The 23,894-nt window shown below is 37.1% G+C and overlaps 1 protein-coding gene across 2 annotated transcripts in view; it reads right to left on the minus strand.

Annotated features, from left to right (window-relative positions):
- FBN2 (fibrillin 2) overlaps positions 1 to 23,894 on the minus strand; it is a 269,631-nt gene that overhangs the window by 46,891 nt on the left and 198,846 nt on the right. For both annotated transcript variants that reach the window (XM_003900063.4, XM_009209018.4), the window contains 9 exons: positions 23,458 to 23,583; positions 21,701 to 21,823; positions 19,332 to 19,454; positions 17,471 to 17,596; positions 7,649 to 7,771; positions 6,934 to 7,056; positions 1,391 to 1,552; positions 635 to 703; positions 48 to 173 (listed from right to left, as the gene is read on the minus strand). In XM_003900063.4, the coding sequence (XP_003900112.1) occupies positions 48 to 173; positions 635 to 703; positions 1,391 to 1,552; positions 6,934 to 7,056; positions 7,649 to 7,771; positions 17,471 to 17,596; positions 19,332 to 19,454; positions 21,701 to 21,823; positions 23,458 to 23,583 (1,101 nt within the window). The remainder of the gene's footprint in view (positions 1 to 47; positions 174 to 634; positions 704 to 1,390; positions 1,553 to 6,933; positions 7,057 to 7,648; positions 7,772 to 17,470; positions 17,597 to 19,331; positions 19,455 to 21,700; positions 21,824 to 23,457; positions 23,584 to 23,894) is intronic.

Here is a 23,894-nt window from a genome sequence, read left to right on the forward strand (position 1 = left end):
TTTGTTTCGAACAGCACTGAGCATTTTAGGCATCAAATTCATCTCACCTTCACAGATGCGAGTTTCCTCGCTGAGGTAGTAGCCTTGTGGGCACTCACACTGGAAGCTCCCAAAAGTGTTGATGCAGTTTCCACCCTGGCAGAGACCTGGTAACTCCTGACATTCGTCAATGTCTGCAAAAGGGGAGATAGTGCACTTAAAACAAACACCTTCATGAAGGATAAGAGTTAGTATTAGATCTTTCAAAACTGTGATCTTGCAAGAATCAGCAGACTTCTATGCATCCAAATGAATGCACACTTAGATGGCAAGTTTATTCTTCTCAAGTATCTTCTTGGCTTTGTCATGGAACTTTTACCATTATCTGAGAAAATGAGTAAAGTAAGTTGGGGATTATTCAAGGTAGGGGACAATGGGAAAGAGTTTCTCTGCAGAACAGTCAGATATCAAATCACTGCAATGGATCATTACTGCTTGATAAAAGTGGTCGTTTAACATTTTAGTAATTAAAGTCCATCTGTAATTTTACTAAATTATCTTGCTATGACTGCTCTGCCGTAACTTTTCCACCAGCTTTTCTCTAAAATTAACTCTTTACCTTGTTTAAATCTGGGTGACAGTGGGATTAGCTCACCTTCTAAAATGATTGTGATGGGGTTAGGTCTGAAGCCTTCACCTCCAGGACACAGGGTGTAATATTCCGCTACAAAACAATAGAAAAATAAGAGGTTTGATACCCACGTCCAAGTGGCTGAGACAACGAGCAAGCATTCAGCAAATGACAGGCTCAATATACTTATCCTAAGGGATGTATCCAAATTTTTCTTAGTGCCCTTTCATATACATTTAAAGTTACATATTTTACATAAAAGATCATACTTTATTAATCACATACACAGTAGAATAACACGAACCATTTGTTTTCAATTAAAGAAAAAATTCCCTTGCAGTTCTTTTAGATAGTAAATTAAGTTTAGAGAATACAGGTTTTGGTTCATGTTCATATCAGAACAGATGTTTCAATTTAAGGCATTCTATAATTGACTTCAGGAATACAACACACCTAAGAAGCTGAACTAAATAACCTTTGAGAAGAATCAGGAATATGTTTTATCTGTGATATCATGGAGAATTGATATTAGTACTATCCATACATGATTACGGTTAAAAATTATTTTTTTAACATATCATGATAAAACACAGGAAGAGAGGAATTCAAATCCTTTAACACTCTTGACTGGTTTCAGTGTGATCACTGAAAGTAGTCCAAATTCAATTTTTTTTTGTTTTGTCTTCTCTAAACACTCCTTACTCCCAGCTCAGGAATAAAATTGCAACAAATCTTTAGACACCAGGTGGTTTTCTGTCTCTTCTTCAGCTTTGTACTTACTGCTATTGACAGGGGGGCATGTCTCACAGGGGTTTCCCCAGGCCTTTCCCAGAGAGCAGCAGCATGAAGAGCGACTGACGCCCACCCCGATCTCGGTGTTGCAAGACAGACTCCCATCTCCTCGAGGTCCAAACTTCAGGTAGCAGTTGCCCACACGGTTGTCTGTAGAGCAACAAAGGAGCTTACACTTGCCCTTGCTTACATAGTAAGGACTCCATTTTAGGGAAAAGTCACTCAAAGGATGAAATTCAAATTTTGTACATTAACATGAAAGGCTCCTTTTAATCCTTACTACCAAGCGATCGCCTGCTTTAAGCTTTTTCGAGATTGAGTCAGAGGAAGCCAATTATGGCAGACTTTCCTATGTTTAGAAATCCACACAGACCATATTTTCCTATACTCATGGAATGGACAAGATAGTAAGACATTTCTCATTTGGGACATACTGGACCTCCAATAATACGAATACAACACATTTTTTTGTATAATTAATCTATATCATGAGTTTATCCAATGGTTTAGTTTCAACTTGCATAGCTAACTTCGCAGGTTTTGGAAAAGATAGCCTGTAACAAACTTAGAGAAAATATTTAAGGGATCAGCTAATCTAAGGCTTTTCTTTATCTCTACAGTTATCATCCAGATCACTCCATTGAGTCTATGGGTTTAAATATTACTTTTTTGTTGAGAACTCTCAAATTTATGGTTCTGTATCTCATCTCTCCCGTGAACTCTAGACCCTTCTGCCAACTGCCTATTTCATTTCTTCTCTTAAACATCTAATAGTTATTTCAAAGTTAACACATCTAAAATCAAATTGTCGATGCTCTTTCCTCCGTGTACAAAATCTGCTGTCTTCTCTCCCAGTCTTCTGCATTTTCAATACAAGGAGATTCTTTTTTTTTTTTTTTCCAGTTGCACAGGCCCCCTAAGCTTTGACATCATTTTTGACTCCTTATTCAATCAAGTAATAAGTGCTGTCTACTCAACCTTCAAAACATATCTGGAAACAACCATCCTGGCTAACTTGGTGAAACCCTGTCCCTACTAAAAATATACAAAATTAGCCGAGCGTGGTGGCGGGCATTTGTAGTCCCAGCTACTCAGGAGGCTGAGGCAGAAGAATGGCGTGAACCCAGGAGGTGGAGCTTGCAGTGAGTGGAGATCGTGCCACTGCACTCCAGCCTGGGGGACAGAGGGAGACTGCATCTCAAAAACAAAAACAAAAACAAAAACACAAACAAAAAACAAACAGACAAAATTATCTGGAATTTGTCTACTTACCACTGCCTCTATCACTACTATCTTTTTTTTTTAAATCACTACTGAGTTCCAGCCACTGTCACTATCCCTTTACCTAGTCTAATGTAATAGTTTTCTAATTATTTTCTCAACTTCCATTCTTGACTAAACTATGGTCTACTTCTCCTTCTGTAAGCCAGAGTGACCCTTCAATAGCATTACCTTAGGTCAGGCAACCTCCAATAGCTTCTCTTCTCAACCAGAATAAAATCGAGAGCTCTTAGCAGTCTACAGAGTAATTTTCATCCCTGGCTGCACGTTAGAATCATTTGGGCTTTTAAAAAAAACTAATTTTCCTTTATTTTTTCTCTGATTTTGCATTTTGTTTTTGTTGCTGAATCTCAGATGCAGCAAGATTCTCATGGTCCCCCTTCTAATTAGGTTTATTTTTATTTACTTATTTATTTATTTTTTGGGGACGGAGTCTTGCTCTGTTGCCAAGCTGGAGTGCAGTGGCACGATCTCGGTCCACCGCAACCTCTGCTTCCCGGGTTCAAGTGATTCTCCTGCCTCAGCCTCCCGAGTAGCTGGGACTACAGGCACCTGCCACCACATCCAGTTAATTTTTGTATTTTTAGTAGAGACGGGATTTCACCATGTTGGCCAGAATGGTCTTGATCTTTTGATCTTGTGATCTGCCCGCCTCAGCCTCCCGAAGTGCTGGAGTAACAGGCATGAGCCACTGCCCCTGGCCTAATTAGGTTTATTTATTCCTCATTTATTCACCTGTTCTTTCTCTCTCCTCCCCCTCCCTTTCTCTTTTATCCCTATTCTTCATTCCCATTCTTCCCTACCAGATCATCCAAATGTACTTAACATTACTACTTTTTACAAGTGCTCCTGCAAAATAAATATTTTTGTTTTAATGTGTTCATTTTAAATTTACACAAATGTCTTTTGTCATACATCTCATTTCATTTCTATAACTTTTCTAGTCATGCTTGTTCTGTGAACCTCCAGTCTTTCAGCTTCATGGTGCATAACTGCCTTTAAAAAAAAAACCCTCCTCTCCAAAAATGGTTTCTAAAACCCTACCACCACAAAGAATGCTGTGATGAACATTATATATGTGTCTCTGTATGGGCCTGTGAGTTAATGCCATTGGCATATAGAGCCACAAAAGGAATTGTTGATTTACAGGGTTTGCCTATACTTAGCCTTCAGTCAGGAAAAATAGTCATCATTTACCAACTACATCCAATGAACCCTTTAATTTTTACTATTTTTAAATAATTTTTAAAAACCATTTACAGAAGAAAGGTATATTATAAAAACTAATATACAGAAGAAAAAAGTTGAAAACTTTATTAGCAATATTAATAAGAATTTAATCATAGCTAACTCAACTTTTTAATCTGTATTTTCTTGGTTTTGAAGATATTCTACTCAAAATGATCGTCTGAATGCAACTAATTGCTTATCAATTGTCATTCATGAACTTGGAATATATCCATTTTGTAAAAACCGATTCCAGGTTTCAAACACATCTCTAATAGGTTCTAGCTTATCATTACTTCTGGTTATTCTTGTTCTTGCTTCATAAAAATGTAATAGCCAAAGGAATTTTTGAAAACATTAACAGTTCATGATTGTGTTGATGAGAGGACAGCTGTCTTCTTTAAAGGCTACCAGATAGAAAATGTTTTCATTTTTAGATTTATCAACACTAATTAAAATAATCAATCTACTGACTGCACTTCTACATCACATATTTCCTTCCAATAACCTTTTATACGTACCTGCCTTTATCTTTGTCTGCTTATGAATCGTATCAATTGAATTTTGGTACAGAAACATCATGAAAATATGAAAGAATCCACGAACCTGGGATGATTCAGGTTCTTGTTACCAAATATTGTGGGTTGAAGTTCTTTTTATTGACTAAGTGGATGAGAATAGTTCATTTCCTTTGTCTACAGAAATACACTGTCCATTCACTTGTTGATTCTGAAGTTTGAAAAAATTCACCTAGGATATTCGTCTCTGAAGGCACTTAGTCGGGGATTGTGCTTAGACGATTCATTTCACCATCACCTTTAGAATCTAGACGAAAGAGCTGCTCTCTGTCTCTCTCTAGTCACCTGGCTCAACTAACAACTGTGAAATATTTTCCACTGTCATTTTTTTCTTTTTGCCAAAAATTATGGCCAGAAAGTAAAGACTTCTAAATTCTCAACTGTGTTCAATAAATGCTAAAAGATTTCAAGTAAGGTGTCTCCAGTCTTCTCTTGTACTTTCTTGAGAAAATGATGCAATCCTTAGGGCAATATAATAAGGAAACTGAAGGATGATGCAACAGTGACATTTTATTTCACTAATGCATGTTCCTTCTAGGTGATGCCATAATTTTCCACTTCTTATTATTTTATTCTGTTTGTTGTATCCATTGGACATAACGGTGAACAATGATAAAAATAACAGCTAGGATGATAAAATGTCAAAATGTTTCAAGACAAAGGAAAAACAAGATCTCTTAACATTTTATAATGTTTCAGACTTATGAAAGGGTCCAATAGACTCCTTGGCACTTTTGAGATAGAATGAGTCTTTGTTTTTTGGAACTGAGAATTAACGAAAGCAATAAAGTGTCAATCCATACAAATAGAATTGCTCCAAAAAGAAACTCAAAAACTAACATTGATTATACACTGACAGTTAATTGGTGTACTGTTGTGCAAGTATATTCTCTGCGGGGCTGCCCTGGTCTACACTTCTACCAGTAGAACAGGATGCTCCTCAAGGCCCATGTCCCCATCAATACTTCGCATTATCCAATTTCCTAATATTTGCCAGTATATGAGGTGTAAAGTGGTATTTATATAATTGTTTCAATTGGATTTCTTATTCCTAATGATTTTGGTCATTTGCGTGCTTACATTTTTTAACGTTTAGACTATTCTCTTTTATGAGTTGCCTATTCACAGTCTTTGTTCCAAGGAAGTTTTTAAGAAATATTGAGGCCCCAGTGAGTCAGAATTTCTGGGGGTGTAACAGGCATCAATATATTTTCCAGGTTATAAATGAAGTTTACTATGCAGCCTCGGTTGAGAATCACTTTGTGAACTGGGTGACTGCTCCTCTGATTCCTCTCCTCATCCCTGACCCCTCCACTCACTCCTCTCTTGCTGCACACAGCCTTGTGCTATGTCTCTAACGCACAGTCTTCTCCTACCACAGGCCCTTTGCACTGCCTGCTCCTTTTAACTAGAGGCTTCCCTCAGAGGTCCAGTTGGCTTGTCCCCTCCTTAAAGGCTCTGATTCCCCCATTCCTAATATAACATGGCAGTTCTCCTCCAACCACCTCCAGTGCCAATTCTGTTCGTTCTTGCTTTTATTTATCTCCCTGCCTGTAAAATGTAAACACAAAAGCAGAGAATGTGCTTGTTCTGTTCACTGTTGCAACTCCAGCCCTTAGACAGAAGGCGCTCAATCTTTACCAAATGAATTATTTTGAATGGAAAATGCAGAACTTGGAGTAGCCATAAATGATAATTAAAAGTATTCTCTAAAACTTGAAAACAGTATATAAGGTGGGTGTAAATCACAGCAGCAAATATTCCTCCCATTTGCTGCAGGCCCAAAAACTGACACTGAGGACAGTAGGCAGATTTCTACTCAAGCAAGGAATTCTCCACTCCTCCCTTTTTTTGTATACTTCCAGAAAATTTTCCAGACCATTTCCTTCTCTAGGAAAACACAGGAATAGCGCAGAGAGTAAAAGCTGGACAATTGTTTTTTAAAGATCAGAGGTGCTGACCACAGATTCCGAACCTTCATTACTGCCTCCTCCTCCTCCCTGTCATCTCTCAACTTCTGCTCCAATGGTTTGGCTCATAAATCCATCTATCTAATTCCTTGCTTCTCATCACTTCATTTACTTTGCTATATGACCCTTCCAGTAGGCAGAAGAAATAGATATTCTAATAGCTATACCACCACTCTGGGTTATCCTGGCCAAACACTGGACAAGGAGCCAGGCAGCAACCTGGGCTACTGCCTTAGCTCTGCCATTTTCAAGCTCTGAGACCTTGAACAAATTACTGCACTTCTCTGTGCCTTGGATATCAAGTCTGTGAGAGGAGGAAGGTGGAGCTGATGATTTGGAAGACAAACACAATAAAGGCAACCATATAATGTTTTGTTTTTAAGTTAACCGTAGCAAACATTCATCACAGTTCATTACCAAGAGAGTTTGAATATTCAACTTGATCATTCTATTTGTTTCATATAGCTTTACTTACCAACACAACCCACACCAGTTGGGTTCAACTGAAAATCGGGTGGGCAGTTACACTCATAGCGACCAGGCGTGTTGACACATAGGCCATTGACACAGTTTATGGGATCTGCACACTCATCAATATCTAGGAGAAGCATTGAAAATGCGCAGGTTACCACTGTTACTTTTTCTAGGCATACTGCTGTTCCAAAGAACTTGGTGGAATTTTTGAAAGTTAGTAGATTAAAGATCACTAGAAAGACTCAACACAGTAAAATAAAGATCTTAAATTTTGATATATACCTAAAACAGGTTCCACATATCAAGCACACAGTATTTATGACAGCATTTAGTATCCTTGATAAATACATTGTAATTAATTAAAATTTGCAACTCTGAGGAAGAAAAAATTATGTCACATTTGTTTAACAAAAATCACAAATATACACGTATATATATACATATACATGAACATATATTCAAAGAGATACTTTACTAGTTTCATTTCAGATATTTAATATTAACAATTATATAGATAACAATTTAATATTATTTACATAAAAATGTATCAATTCCATAGCTACAAATAAATGTATCTGAATATAATTTTCTTTTTCAGAAAAATGTGTAACCTAATGCATAGATTAGCTAAGCAGAAATCTCAGGAATTTTTACGATTAGCACAGAATATTTATTTCAATGAATCAGAACACAACTTAGCCCATAACTGACCATACCTGTACAGTTCCCTCCTGTTCTGTCCAATTCATAACCATCATCGCAGATACAATGAAACATTCCAGGCAGGTTATTACATGTTCCAAAGACACAAATGTTTTGGAAGGAGCATTCATCAATATCTGAAGATTTAAAAAAAAATAGTAATCTCTTATTTACAAAGAAATTTTAAAATTTTAATGTAATGTCTAACATTAGTGCATTTTTCTACCCCCTCAGATGTTTTTATTCAGTAAAGCTTTTTTTTTTTTTTTTTTTTGTCTAGGTAGATAAGTGCAAAGGGCAAGCAACTAATGTTCACCTATGGAACTAAGATATAAAAGAAATATTATTTCCTTGGTAAAATGAGGGTCTAGTATTTTAAATGACTTGGATTATGATATACTTAAAGAAGAGTTGGCTCAAGGCACATAAAATACAAAAATTAAATATAAACATGTCAAAGAAATGAAATTGTAAAAAAAGATAAAAGCAAATTCAAAGATTCTAACTAGTGCAAACAGCAGACATTTTATGGTTGATAAATGTTTTATATTATGAAAAACAAATACATAATTATTTTTAAATATTGGAGATATTAAAATTAACTTTTTCATTAATTTAGTTAATTAAATTTAATTAAATAAATATTAATTAACTTTTTAGTTTTTACTTCCTTTTTATTTTGCAATCTTCTCTGTTATTATAAAGCAGTTTTAAACAGAGAAGAAATTTCTTTCCTAATTTCATGTTAATAAGATGGTCCATTGACCCCATATTCTAGTAAATTTCATTAAAATATCTCTATTGAATTGGACTAAAAATTCATTTATGAAAAGTTTATGATAGTCTTCCACGAGGCTGTAACTCAAAGTTAATAAATATGAAGTTATCACTCCTCACTCAGGTGAAAATCAACGTGTATGTATAGCTGTGGAAATAATCTGAATTTCTACTCTCAAAAAGAGGATGGACATTTTTGTATAAAAATTGCCTAACACTCGGAGAATGCAGACCAGGCATGTCATTTTAGGCTAGACTAGACAAGTCATCCTAAACTGCTGTCATCAGACAGTTATATCTTAAGTCTAAACAAGGCTTCTTTGGTCATTCATTATAGTTAAAATACTGGTTTCAACTATCTTAGATTTAAGGTATGGTTCCAATCATGTTCAAAGTTTAACATGTGCAAAGGTATCTTTTACTGTATTGGGGGTAAGAAAGTTATTCTCTTTATATAAATGAGTAAAAATTCTTTAAGCTAGATTACAATTGAATTATGTTAATTATACTCAAAAAGGGAATTGTACTGTCAGCCGTCTGAGTGTGCATTTTTTTGCCTGTTTGTTTGTTTCAAACAGGTTGTTGCTCTATCACACAGGCTGGAGTAGTGGCACGATCGTGGCTCACTGCAGCCACAACCTCCTGGGCTCAAGTAATCCTCCCCCTTCAGACGTCCAGGTGGCTGGGACTATAGGCAAACACAATCACACCAAGCTAGTTTATAAAGTTTCTGTAGAGACAGGGTCTCCCTATGTGGCCCAGGTTGGTTTCGAACTCCTGGGCTCAAGTGATCCTCCCTCCTTGGCCTTCCAAAGTGCTGTATTAACAGGTGTGGGCCACCATGCCCAATCTATTTTACTTATAAATGAACTTTATTAGAAATTTCTTCCACCTAAGTAATGTAATTGTTGTATAAAGAAGGTACTTTAAAAGATTACTGTCTTTCCTTTGTAAAATAGATATTCAAAAATTCAAATAATACACAAAACAAAACAGCAAAACAATTACTCAAAAATGTTTCCATCTAGAAAGAATCATTTAAGATCATTTCAGACATTTATATAATACATATTTAGACAGTGAAGCTAAAACAATTTGTATGCATCAGATAAATTTACTATCATCTCAACAGTTTTAAAATACTTTTGTAATGTTAAGAATAAAAAATGCTAAAAATTTTTTGGCTTTATGCTAAAGTTGAAATGTAATTTTTAGATAGTATTAATTCTATACAATAAATTATAAGAAAATTAGCACTCATATGTCCTTCCAACTGCTTATTTTTATCATTTGCACTTTTTCAATGTCTATGGCAGTTTACCATAATTTCCACAGTATTTAGTACTAATTATTTACTTAAAGGGATCAATAATGGTTTTATTACAACTTCTCCATTTGTTTCTTGATTGGCTGTGTTTCATTGCTGATTGTTCTTTTTCCAAGAAGGGTGGGACTTTTATGAAAACACAGGTGTTTTCTACCTGACATATTTCATGTGTAAGAAAATGCTTATTATCTTTAAAATTAAGTATAACATTTTTCACATTTCCTCAGAATTTTGTGGGCATGGATCTAATGTCTTTTAGTATTGGATATTTCTGTTTAGCTCATGAATTGCCTTTTCTTTTTCTTTTTTTATTATACTTTAAGTTCTGGGATACATGTACAGAATGTGCAGGTTTGTTACGTAGGTATATGCGTGCCACGGTGGTTTGCTGCACCCATCAACCTGTCATCTACATTAGGTATTTATCCTAATGCTATCCCTCCCCTAATCCCCATGCTCTGACAGGCCCCAGTGTGTGATGTTCCCCTCCCTGTGTCCATATGTTCTCATTGTTCAACTCCCACTTATGAGTGAGAACATGTGGTGTTTGGTTTTCTGTTCCTTAGTTTGCTGAGAATGATGGTTTCCAGCTTCATCCATGTCCCTGCAAAGGACATGAACTCATCCATTTTTATGGTTGCATAGTATTCCATGGTGTATATGTGCTACATTTTCTTTATCCAGTCTATCATTGATGGTCATTTGGGTTGGTTCCAAGTCTTTGCTATTATGAACAGTGCTGCAATAAACATAGGTGTGCACGTATCTTTATAGTAGAATGATCTATAATCCTTTGGGAATATCCCCAGTAATGGGATTGCTGGGTCAAATGGTATTTCTGGTTCTAGATCCTGGAGGAATCGCTACACTATCCTCCATAATGGTTGAACTAATTTACACTCCCACCAACACGTAAAAGTGTTCCCATTTCTCCACATGCTCTCCAGCATCTGTTGTTTCCTTATTTTTTAATGATCGTCATTCTAACTGGCATAAGATGATATCTCCCTGTGCTTTTGATTTGCATTTCTCTAATTACCAGTGATGATGAGCTTTTTTTCTTATGTTTGTTGGCTGCATAGATGTCTTCTTTTGAAAATTGTCTGTTCATATCCTTCACTCAGTTTTTGATGGGGTTGTTTTTCTCTTGTAAATTTGTTTAAGTTCCTTGTAGATTCTGGATATTAGCCCTTGGTCTGACAGATAGATTGCAAAAATTTTCTTCCATTCTGTAGGTTGCCTGTTCACTCTGATGATAGTTTCTTTTGCTGTGCAGAAGCTCTTTACTTTAATTAGATTCCACTTGTCAATTTTGGCTTTTGTTGCCATTGCTTTTGGTGTTTTAGTCATGAAGTATTTGCCCATGCCTATGTCCTGAATGGCATTGCCTAGGTTTTCTTCTGGGGTTTTTATGGTTTTAGGTCTTACGTTTAAGTCTTTAATCCATCTTGAGTTAATTTTTGTATAAGGGGTAAGAAAGGGATGCAGTTTCAGTCTTCTACAGAGGGATAGCCAGTTTTCCCAACACCATTTATTAAATAGGTAATCCTTTCTCCATTGCTTGTTTTTGTCAGGTTTGTCAAAGATCAGATGGTTGTAGATATGTGGTGTTATTTCTGAGGGCTCTGTTCTGTTCCATTGGTCTATCTCTCTGTTTTGGTACAAGCACCATGCTGATTTGGTTACTGTGGCCTTGTAGGATAGGTTGAAGTCAGGTGGCATGATACCTCCAGCTTCGTTCTTTTTGCTTAGGATTGTCTTTGCTATATGGGCTCTTTTCTGGTTCCATATGAAATTTAAGGTAGTTTTTCCTAATTCGTTGAAGAAAGTCAATGGTCGCTTGATCGGGACAGCATTGATTCTATAAATTACTTTGGGCAGTATGGCCATTTGCATGATACTGATTTTTCCTATTCGTGAGCATGGAATGTTTTTCCATTTGCTTTGTGTTCTCTCTTATTTCCTTGAGCAGTGGTTTGTAGTTCTCTTCTAAGAGGCCCTTCACATCCCTTGTAAGTTGTATTCCTAGGTATTTTATTCTCTTTGTAGCAACTGTGAATGGGAGTTCACTCATGATTTGGCTCTCTGTCTATTATTGCTGTATAGGAATGCTTGTGATTTTTGCACATTGATTTTGTATCCTGAGACTGCTGAAATCGCTTATCAGCTTAAGGAAATTTTGGGCTGAGACGATGCGGTTTTCTAAATATACAATCATGTCATCTGCAAAGAGATACAATTTGACTTCCTCTCTTCCTATTTGAATCCCCTTTATTTCTTTCTCTTGCCTGACTGCCCTGGCCAGAACTTCCAATAGTATGTTGAATAGGAGTGGTGAGAGAGGGCATCCTCGTCTTGTGCCAGTTTTCAAAGGGAACACTTCCAGCCTTTGCCCATTCAGTATGATATTGGCTGTGGGTTTGTCACAAATAGCTCTTAATATTTTGAGATACATTCCGTCAATATGTAGTTTATTGAGAGTTTTTAGCATGAAGGGGTGTTGAATTTTATTGAAGGGCCTATTTTAATGAAGGCCTAGTTTTATTGAAGGCCTTACTGCATCTTTTAAGATAATCGTGTGGTTTTTGTCATTGGTTCTGTTTATGTGATGGATTATTACATTTATTGATTTGTATATGTTGAACCAGCCTTGTATCCCAGGGATGAAGTTGACTCAATCTTGGTGGATAAGCTCTTTGACGTGTTGCTGGATTTGGTTTGCCAGTATTTTATTTTATTGAGGATTTTTGCACTGACGTTCATTGGGGATATTGACCTGAAATTTTCTCTTTTTGTTGCATCTCTTCCAAGTTTTGGTATCAGGATGATGCTGGCCTCATAAAATGAGTTAGGGAGGAGTTCCTCTTTTTCTATTGTTTGGAACAGTTTCAGAAGGAATGGTACCAGCTCCTCTTTGTACCTCTGGTAGAATTCGGCTGTGAATCTACCTGTTCCTGGACTTCCTTCATTTGGTAGGCTATTAATTATTGCCTCAATTTCAGAACTTGTTATTGGTCTATTCAGGGATTCGACTTCTTCCTGGTTTAGTCTTGGGAGGGTATATGTGTCCAGGAATTTATCCATTTCTTCTAGATTTTCTACTTTATTTGCATAGAGGTGTTTATAGTATTCTCTGATGGTAGTTTATATTTCTGTGTGATCAGTGGTGATATTTCCCCTTTATCATTTTTTATTCTATTTGATTTTTCTCTCTCTTCTTATTTTTCTCACTAGCAGTCTATCTCTTTTGTTAATCTTTTCAAAAAAACAGCTCCTGGATTCACTGATTTTTTTTTTTGAAGGGTTTATTGTGTCCCTATCTCCCTCAGTTCTGCTCTTAGTGATTTCTTGTCTTCTGCTAGCTACTGAATTTGTTTGCTCTTGCTTCTCGAGTTCTTTTAATTGTGATGTTAGAGTGTTGATTTTAGATCTTTCCTGCTTTCTCCTGTGGACAATTAGTGCTGTAAATTTCCCTCTAAACACTGCTTTAGCTGTGTCCCAGAGATTCTGGCACATTGTGACTTTGTTTTCATTGGTTTCAAAGAACTTCTTTATTCCTGCCTTAATTTCGTTATTTACCCAGTAGTCATTCAGGAGCAGGTTGTTCAGTTTCTGTATAGTTGTGCGGTTTTGAGTGAGTTTCTTTTCCTTTCCATTTCTTTTTTTTTTTTTTTTTTTTGAGATGGAGTCTTGCTCTGTCGTGCCAGGCTGGAGTGCAGTGGCGTGATCTTGGCTCACTGCAAGCTCTGCCTCCTGGGTTCAAGCCATTCTCCTGCCTCAGCCTCCTGAGTAGCTGGGACTAAAGGCACCCGCCACCATGCCTGGCTCATGTTTTTTGTATTTTTAGTAGAGATGGGGTTTCATCATGTTAGCCAGTATGGTCTCGATCTCCTGACGTCATGATCTGCCAGCTTTGGCCTCCCAAAGTGTTAGGATTACAGGCATGAATCACTGTGCCTGGCCATGAGTGAGTTTCTTAATCCTGAGTTCTAATTTGGTTGCATTGTGGTCTGAGAGACTGTTATTACTTTCATTCTTTTGCATTTGCTGAGGAGTGTTTTACTTCTCATCATGTGGTCAATTTTAGAATAAGTGCGATGTTGTGCTGAGAAGAATGTATATTTTGTTGATTTGGGGTGGAGAGTTCTGTAGATCTCTATTAGGTCCACTTGGTCCAGAGCTGAGTTCAAATCCTGAATATCCTTTATTTTCTGTCTTGTTGATCTGTCTGATATTGACAGTGGGGTGTTAAAGTCTCCCACTGTTATTGTGTGGGAGTCTTCACGTCTCTCCATACGTCTCTAAGAACTTGCTTTATGGATCTGGGTGCTCCTGTATTGGGTGCAGATATATTTAGGCTAGTTAGCTCTTCTTGTTGCATTGATCCCTTTACTATTATGTAATGCCCTTCTTTGTCTCTTTTGATCTTTGTTGGTTTAAAGTCTGTTTTATCAGAGACTAGGATTGCAATCTCTGCTTTTTTTTGCTTTCTGTTTGCTTGGTAAATATTCCTCCATCCTTTTATTTTGAGCCTATGTGTGTCTTTGCACATGAGATGTGTTGCCTTTTCTATCTGAAGTCTTCAATCCTTCTCCTATGACTAAAGTTGACAAATGTAGTAAATCTAAGTCTTTGTCTTACAATTTGGGCTTTGTATATTCAGTTCTTTGTTCGACTGCACGAAAATGTTTGGTTGTTTAGTACTTTTTTTTTTTTTCAGTTGATTTTTTGGGCTCTCTTCAGCGACACCAATTATACTGATGTTTATAGTTTTTGTCTTTTCTCTAATAGTGTTAATTTCTCTTTCCTCTTTTTTTCCACTGTTATTATCTCAGGCCCCTTCTCTATGCTAGCAATTACATTTTCATCTGTATGTCTTCTGGGTTTTGCTGTTTTTATTTAATAGTTCTCTTATTTTGCTGTATTGGTCCCCATTTCTTATTTCCCTTTATTCTACAATCTCCCTTTTACTCTATAGCTCTTATAATCTCCATAAGCTTGTTCAACTACATTTATGATTTTATTAAGATCATATATGGCAAAAAGTACCTACGGAAATTTTGTTTTATTTCTTGAGGAGTTTTCTTCCATTGTGGGTTGGGGTTCTTTAGCTGTTTTTGTGTTTTTCTTCCTTTTGTTTTCATAGGATGCCTGTATAGTTGCTATTGTTTATTTTTCAGCTTGTATACACACTACTTGGCCTGCTCTTTCAAGAGCTTTTGTTTACTTTAGTACAGTTTAAATAACATCTCTTGATATCTTTCCTTCTTTATCAGAGCTTATGTGGAAGACAGCTGGTTTCGGTTTCATTAAAGCTGTATTCAGTCGCCCAAAGTTTCATAAGGTGGAGGGAGAGAAGATTGAGAATGGGGAGAGCTCCCCTGGGCTCTATGTTGATGAACTTGGCCTTCGTTTTCTCTTTAGAAATTATAGAAAATGGTCTGTATGTAGGTCTGTTCCATTTAACGGAGTCCTCTATCATGTTCCTGCAGGGGTTCCTCCAGGTTTTATATTCCCTCATTTTGGTGGAGATTACTGGGAAATGGCCAACTTCAATAATTTTTTGAATTCTATAGAAATTCTGAGACTTTGTGGTGGAAAATGTTCATCGGAGGATCATGTACTTATAATAAGATGGGTAGACAACAAGGGATTCAATTAATAAATTCAGGAGAAACGGTCCAGATGAGCCAGACCTTGTGGAGAGGAGAGAAAAACAAGGAGAATGGCCAGAACCATGGAATTACATTTTTTTGGATTTCAAAAGCTGGTGTTCAGCTGAATGGAGCAGATGGTCCAACTGAAGGTGAACTACAGGTGTGCCAACCCTCAGCTGCCCTGTCAGTTACGAGTTTCTCTCTGTGGTAATGACATATGAGAAAACTAGATGTGCAGGAAGTACAGTAAACAGTAACTATTTAGCACCATCTTGGGGGAGAGGGAAGTTCTGAAAGGGCCTGTGCCACCCATAAAGTAATACACAATTAGGAAGGAAAAATCCTGTCCAGGTATAAAGAATTTACGTTAGTGAAAGTGGCTACTGCTGACCTGCTCCTTCTCCCACTAACTCTTGTCAAACTGATGTAGATAATAAATCATGTTTTTCCACATTTACATTGATTCACATTTTCCATTAATTCTACTACTACACTTCAGTGCTTAGAAGAAACCAGGACCAAGAAAAAAAGGAACTTACCCTAAGTCACCTTGTATAAAATGGATTAGATTCTGCCCAATATTGTGGGTCAACGTAGAAGCATGAATGCTTTCAGTTTCTAACTTCATCTTCCCTAGGGCCAACTGTTCATCCCCTTTTTCTGAGTCTCTCCACATTTATTGCTCTTTCTGAAGAATTTCATGAACTTTTGGCTCACTTTCTTTCTTCAGGGCCACTTCTGACGGTGGAGCAGAGTTGGGCTCTACTGTGAACCACTGCAGGGTGTATCATTTGGTTTTGTTTGGTTGACACTGATGAATTGTGTGTTTGTGTGTGTGTATGTATGTGTGCACGTGTGCCAGTACTTGCCATTTCTGTTCATTTGGTTAGATACTGATGTAGGGGGAAGTTTTTAAATCTGTTTTCATTTTATCATTTTTGCTCAGCAGTTAGGTTTTTTTTTTTTCTCTATGAGGCTGCATGACTGGCAAACTGAGTTTCTTTGTTGTTTGTTTATTTTTGCTTTGTTTTGTTTTGAGACAGAGTTTCACTCTTGTTGCCCAGTCTGGAGTGCAATGGCACAATCTCGGCTCACCACAACCTCTACCTCCAGGGTTCAAACAATTCTCCTGCCTCTGCCTCCTGAGTAGCTGGGATTACAGGCACGAGCCACCATACCCGGCTAATTTTGTATTTTTAGTAGAGACGGGGTTTCTCCATGTTGGTCAGGCTGGTCTCGAACTCCCGACCTCAGGTGATCCACCCGCCTTGGCCTCCCAAAGAGCTGGGATTATAGGCGTGAGACACCACGCCCAGCCCAAACTGAGTTTTTTTAAAGGTTTTCTGTGAATCATAAATTCTGCTGAAGCCCTATGGTGTATAAACTATTTTCAATCTCTCCTTTCTTCATTTATATTTTCATATAGTCCCTATTCATAACACAATGATGACTCAAACTATATATAATGTGAATTGAGTTTCTAATTTAATAGAAAATCCAAATTCTTTTTCTTGGAAAGATATCATACTAGGCACAAAGACCCATTTCTAGGAAAGGGGGATGATGTCATCACTTAGAATAAGGAACCACTAGTATTAAGCAAAAGTACAGCCCTTGCTGAATCCCTGAAGAGGACTTCCCTTCCCAGACATACAGACAGAAGTCTCAACCATGAAGGTAAATGCCAAAAATGAGCTTTTTATGATTTTGATAAACACAATAAATAGTGGTGGTTGAGACAAGTAATGGAGCATATTTTAAAAGCTGAATAGTTTCTCCACATGTCATTCATTTAGTGATAAAAAAGAAAGAAGAGAAAAAATGGTTAAAAAAGAAAAAAGAATGAGCCAAACTTCCAACTACTGGCTCTTGGCCAGGAAAACTTCATAAGAGATGAAAGCTGCCTTCATCATTATTCATTCGGCAAAATAATCCACGCTTAAACGAACGACTTTTATATGTGCAGCATGTGCTATGTATTCTGCTTCCAGGTGGAGCTTGTTCCAGCCCTTGTTGTGGTTTCATTTGCTGTGGTTGATCCAACTTGAAAATGAGTTGGAATCCTGGTGACCCACCTTGGCAGGATCTGCTGTCTGAGGCTGGAGTGAAGCCCATCTCACACTCGCAGCGATATGCACCCGGGACATTAAGGCACTGTCCGTTCTCACAGAGGTTTATGTTTTCTGCACACTCATCAACATCTGCACAAAAAAGGAAATTCCATCTCTGTCAAGTTCCAAATTTCATGACATATTTTCTCCCTGCCCTATAAATAGATCAGTTTTACTGGCTTGACTTAATGCTCATTAACATGAAACAATAATCACATTCACTTAAAGGAGGGTATCAACCTGAGAGAAAGTCTATTTATCCTACCCCCTGCAACACTGAATTGTAATATAATTAAAGAAAAGCTATTTAACCTGCACCCTAATATTCAATTGTAATATTATTAATAGGAGAAATGCAGACGTCTCTCACATTTGCCTTCTCTTGTCAGTGGTATGCCAACGTTACTTAGATATGAAAAACACTGGAATTAACCTTAAAATGGTGATCATTCTTTGAGAAAATTATAGTATTCGAATAAACAACTTGCTTTTTCACTAGTTCAAGTGTTTTAAAGCAAACTAGAGACACTATGGGAATGGGGAAAGTTTCTTTCATGTCATAATCTTATAAAAATACTTCTATCTTAATTACACAAACGGACATTACTCACAGACCTTAAAGATAATTTAATTCTATCAAGTGGAATCAGAGGGAAGGAAAAATCATTGTTTAGTGAGGGTGTCATTTGCCATGTGCTATGCTGGTTGCCTGACATGCATTTTTTCACTGAATTCACCAATCTCCTGAGGTTTAGAAGAGGAAGAACCTGTGGCTAAGAGCATCCAAGTAAGCTGACAGAGCCACAGTAAGGTAATAATACATGTTGACTGAGTCAGGATCTGATTGCAGATGTGTCTGACTTGAAAGCCATGCTCTTTCCTTGACACCACAGTGTGGAGAAATGCCAGGAAAGATGCAATATCTAGGGCTATAAGTATGAAGCTTTAAAATTGAATAAACACATTTCCTTAAACAGGCATCTGAAAATGATGAGGCTGCATTTTTGATGTCAACAATTAGAAAATAATTTAGTCTATCCTTTAATTATGGGTTTAAAATGTGTACTGAAAATCAATTGAGAAACACTTACTTTATAAACTGAAAAGTATTCAACTTTATGTCCAGCAAGATTATCTAGTCTTATACATGCATACAATGAGAGGATGCTTTATCCTCAAAGAATATGAATGAATAGAAGCTAAATAGAAGCTAATATTTACTGAAATTTTGTGATGTGTTCTTCTAAGTCCTTTATTTGTATTATTCCATTTAATCCTTTCAATGTCATGTGATAAACTACTGAGACTTTGATAAACACATTAAATAGCAGTGATCAGATAGGTCATATATCCTATCTTAAAAAGCTGAACAGTTTTCCCACACCATTCATTTAAGAATAAAAAAGAAGAAAAGAAAATTGTATTATTACTATTGCATTTTAAATCAGGTCAGACAAGTTAAGCAATTCACTTACAGTTACAGGCAAAAAATGGCATAGGCAAGATTTGAATCCAGGTAGTCTGATCCAGACAAAGGCTGCATTTTTTTAACCACCATGTTACAAATAAGTAAGATAAAATGGCAAATCATTAACAGTACATGATTGTTACAAATGCCTTTATTTGAAAACTTTCAAGAATATATCTGGAAAGTCATTCAGATTTTTGTGTTTAATGTAAGAGAAAGATACATAGTCACCTGCAGGTCAAGTATAAAAAAAGTAGTTACTTTTGTCTCCTTTAGCTATAATTTTCTTCAAATGAGGAAGCATATAGAGTGTTCTATGACCAGCCCATCAGAACATACCTCAGGACTGTCACCCACCTGAGCAGGTAAAGCCATCTCCAGTGAAACCTTCGGAGCAGGCACAGCGGTATGAGCCTGGGGTATTTACACACTGAGCATTGATGCTACACTGGTGGGTTCCATTAGAACATTCATCCAGATCTGCAGAACACAGCAAAAAAGTTCAGAAATGAAAATGCAACATTTAAGCACCTGGAAAGAAAGTTTGTCTTAATTTACATATAAACTGGACAAATGGCAAGCGTTTTAGTTTGCAGGATCACAGTTCCAATTCACTAAGCTCTCAGAACCAATATCCAATGTCCATGCCATAAATGTGGGCCAAAATTATGAACTCAAGCATTTTGTGAGATATATAGTCAACATGAATTTTTTAACAGCTCAAAGAAAACTAGTGTTAGATCTCATTCTGACTTCTACTGAGGGTGAATTTTATTAGTGGTTTCCTTATCAGTAAAAGGATCAATTCTGAAGGTGATACTGAATTTCAGAACAGGAAAATTAACAAAGAATTTTCAAGTTTATTTAATAGATGAGGAAACAGAGATATGATTCTTGACCTCATGGAACCCTTAGTCTAGTAGAAAAGACAGATGTTAAACACAGAAAACAATTAAATCTTGCTATATGTGCCATGAAGAAAAGTTACAAGGTGTCATGAGAGAATAAAAAGGGCATCCTATTTGGGCTGCAGGAACAAAGATGCCCCCTTTGAGGAAGTAGTTTTTAGTAAACGTCAGACCTGAGGATGAGAAAGACTTAACTGCTAAACAGAGGTGGGGAAGGGTATTCCTTCCAGAGGGAGGAGCGCATGGTAAAACACCAAGGAGGAAATGAGCTCGGTGTGACTGAAGAAACGAAAGGAGGTTACAGTGGCAAAGCAGAATACACCAGACAGAGGGCGATGGACAATTAAGCTAGAAAGACAATGGAAACCCACAGCCAAGGGAGGGAAGATGCATTTTATCCTGAATTCAATGGGTTGTAGTGAAGACTATGAAGAGATTGAATCCATGCTCCTGCTGCTATGTGGAGAATGGACTGCAGGAGGGCCAGAGAGGGAACAAGCCAACATACCAGAGGGGGGTTCTTTTAGCATTCAGCAGACACCAAGATCAAGGGTGCATGAGAGAGACAGACAGACAGAGAGAGAGAAAGACAGAGAGGGAGAGAGAGCACAGAGAGACTCTCTCTGCTCTCTCTGGTTGGGACTAGAGTAGAAGAAAGAAGATGTAAAGAAGAGGATGAATTTGGGTGACATGCTGGAGCACAGGAGGCTGGACACAGCTGAATGTCTTGCATCAGAGGCAGGCTGTCTTGCAATAGTTAGCCAAAATGACAGATGGACAAGAAGCACAAAAATGGGAGGCTGAAAAGAGAAAAGGGGTAGGCACATGGGGCTACAAAAATGGGAATGGGGGCATGGTTGAAAAGTTATGATAGTAACCCTGGAAAGATGGCTGGACTAGAGGCTGGTGCTTCACTAAGCCATTGCAGGATGTTATTTAGCAGTTATTCGGCAGCTCTGATACTTCAAATTCTATAGTCAGCACATAAACTTTTGATAAGTATGAAATATTTGAATGGATAAAAAAGTATATATTCAAATTAACTTATAGTTTTGGTAAGAGATCTTAAAGCTATTTTTTAATCCTTACTGTGGGTCTATACGTTTTTTGTAAGTTATCGGGGGAAGTGAGTTTAGCTTGCTTTCTTTTCTGTTTTAAATTGACCTGGAAATTCTTGCCAGTTGGAAAAATGCTTTATTGTAAGGCAAGTGAAACACTAAGCATATTACACAGAACTGTGAATGACACTCAGGGTATATTCTAGTTCCTTGCCTCTCAGATATAAAATACTTCTCCTTAGACTCTGGCTTAAGAACCATAAAACTTGGAGAAATTGCCCTTTTTTTTTTCTTCAAACAAGACCTCTTGGAATCCAAGACAGCATTTAGAATTTCCTGTAAGAAGAATTCTATTTTCTAATAAGATGCTGGTATTGTTGACTTACTACAAACTTAGGGTATCTGAAAAAACCTTTTATTGCCCTCCATTTATTTCACTGGATTTTAAATCTCACTGATTACTTCTTTGAAAAGATGGGAAGAACATACTAGTCATTTTTCATCATACAGCTGTGTTTGGATCACCAGCTGCATATCAATTTTTTACCGAACAACAACACATTAAAAGACAGGTGCCAAGGCATACTGTTGAAATTTTGATAAGGGTAAAGAAAACTCTTAGCCAGGAATTACCTTGCAACTAAGATGGCCTTTTTATAAGGGAATTAATAAAAGCGAAGAGCATGATTCTACAATCGTGCCAAAAAGAGCCTTTAAAAATCTGTGCCTTAGCAAAGGATATTTACATTTGCAAACTCACCAATACACTTGATGCCATTTCCAATCCAGCCTTCTCTGCAGCTACATTTGAAGCTTCCTGGGATATTCAGACATGAAGCATGCATGTCGCAGTTATGAGCACCAATTTCACACTCATCCACATCTGAGAAACCATAATTCATAAGAAAAAATAAAAATACAAACTAATTAATTCTACTTCCAGATATATTTTTGTATAGGTAACATTTTAAAGTAAAGATGCAACTGTATGGAGAAAATGGTAGCCTAACTTTTATTCTTAAGTTTTGTAGACTACAAGAGGATTTGGAAAATTCATGATCCTAATAAAACGAGTTCTTCCCTAGAAAGAACTGTCAGCCACTTTCCAGTAGAAGACAGACAGACACAGCAGCGTTGCTCCCTGGCAGGTACGTGTGTCATCCTGGGGCCCTCTTCCCTGTCCAGACTCAGACGCAGTTCCATAAAGAGGACATTCGATTACAGATCAAAAGAAATCTTATTTCCAAAAAGAGATAGTGCTATTCCTTCCTAATGATACTTATTACATATTTTTCATGAAGAATCTAACTTTTTAAAAAAAGTAATAGTTTATTCTCTTTTTAAAATTACATGATCATTTGTCATTTTAAAAATCAATATAAATATTTTATAGAATAAAAAACTATAATTTAGGTGTTTATTTTTATTTCTTCTATTTGAGATTATAGAAAAATATTCACTGGGAATGTTATCTGGAAAGTAGCCAGATGCTTTCGCCAGTGTGTGTGCGTGTATTTGTCTGTATACACACACACATATCCTTATATATGTATGTATAACCTATGTAGATTTGGTTCTCCAAAGTTTTCTTGACTATAAATAGTAATGTGTTCTATCTAGTTCAATGATTACATATTATAGATACTGAAATCACACACACACACACACACACACAAACACACACTTCTCTCTCTCTCTCTGTTGGCTTCACATCAACCCTGTCAGTGGTGAACACGCAGAGAACACCTTCTTTTATAATCTGTCCCTTAATGGAGGGGTCAGCTTAAGGGCTGGGTTGCCTTCTAAGTCTTCCACCACCTGCCTTGAAAAAATATCATACATAAGTCTTAAATTAAGCACTGAGGAATACATGATTCAAAACCTCGACCCCGGCACGTCCTAGCCCCACCTGCACGCAAAAGGCTAAAACTAGTTAGTAGAGAAAGGGAACAAAAGACAAAGTGGGTGAAGTGAGCAAAGAAGGAAAGTGAAGAGAGAAAAAAGAGAGAGACAATTTGGGCGGACAGAAGACAAAAGCAAACAGAGAATCGCAAACAAGAAAGGAAAATATGGGAGAAAGGAAGAAAGGGAAAGGGTCTCCATGAAACTTAAGCTTAATTTTTACTAGTTTAAAAGAAGTGCAGAGGTAAATGGCAACTGGGATCCCGGGTCTTTTGGTGCTCTTTGTTCATGAATGTCTTCCATGTGGGCAGCAGTCATACTCAGAAAGTGACAGCTGCTGCATAAGTCACCATGGGAACCGGACTGCACTCCTACTCACTCACTCACTCTCCGTCACAGCCCACAGTCAGCCTCCCGGTGGGTGGCTCAGACAGTGCGCTACCACAGAGACCAGCCAAATCCATCACACATGCTATGGGTCACGCACTCATCCCACACGGTCACAGCCTGGTGGCAGGTAACTGGCCTAAGGGATGCCAGAAAACAAACGATGTTGAAAGTTGGCCTTTGACATCTGAGAAGTTGAAACACAGAGAACACAAACTTGAAACCTACCTGTACATCCTGTGGTCCCCTTCTTCACTGAGTAACCCAGCTGACAGTGGCAAATGAAGGATCCCTTTGTGTTCTCACATTCCCCAAACATGCAGATATTTGAATTTAGGTCACATTCATTCACATCTAGAAAATTTATTTTCAGTATCTTAGTAGGTGTTCATCACAGTAATTTAAAAGCTATCTTCTATACTGAATAGCATAATACTGAAATACACAGGTGAGATCTAAAATATAATCCATCTGCAAATCATCGTGTTGTAGATAAATATACTTTCTGCCTTTAGAGATTTTTAAAAGTAATTCTTCCTGAGATTTTATAGTTCTAGTAAAATGATTTGAATTTTTAAAATAACAACTGAAAAAGCCTTCCTTTTTTCATGCTTGTGTGTGCATGTGGGTGTGTATGCACGTGTGTGTATAAATGTTTATCCTTT

The sequence above is a fragment of the Papio anubis genome, chromosome 5, assembly GCF_008728515.1.
Source record: "Papio anubis isolate 15944 chromosome 5, Panubis1.0, whole genome shotgun sequence".
Classification (NCBI taxonomy): Eukaryota; Metazoa; Chordata; class Mammalia; order Primates; family Cercopithecidae; genus Papio; species Papio anubis.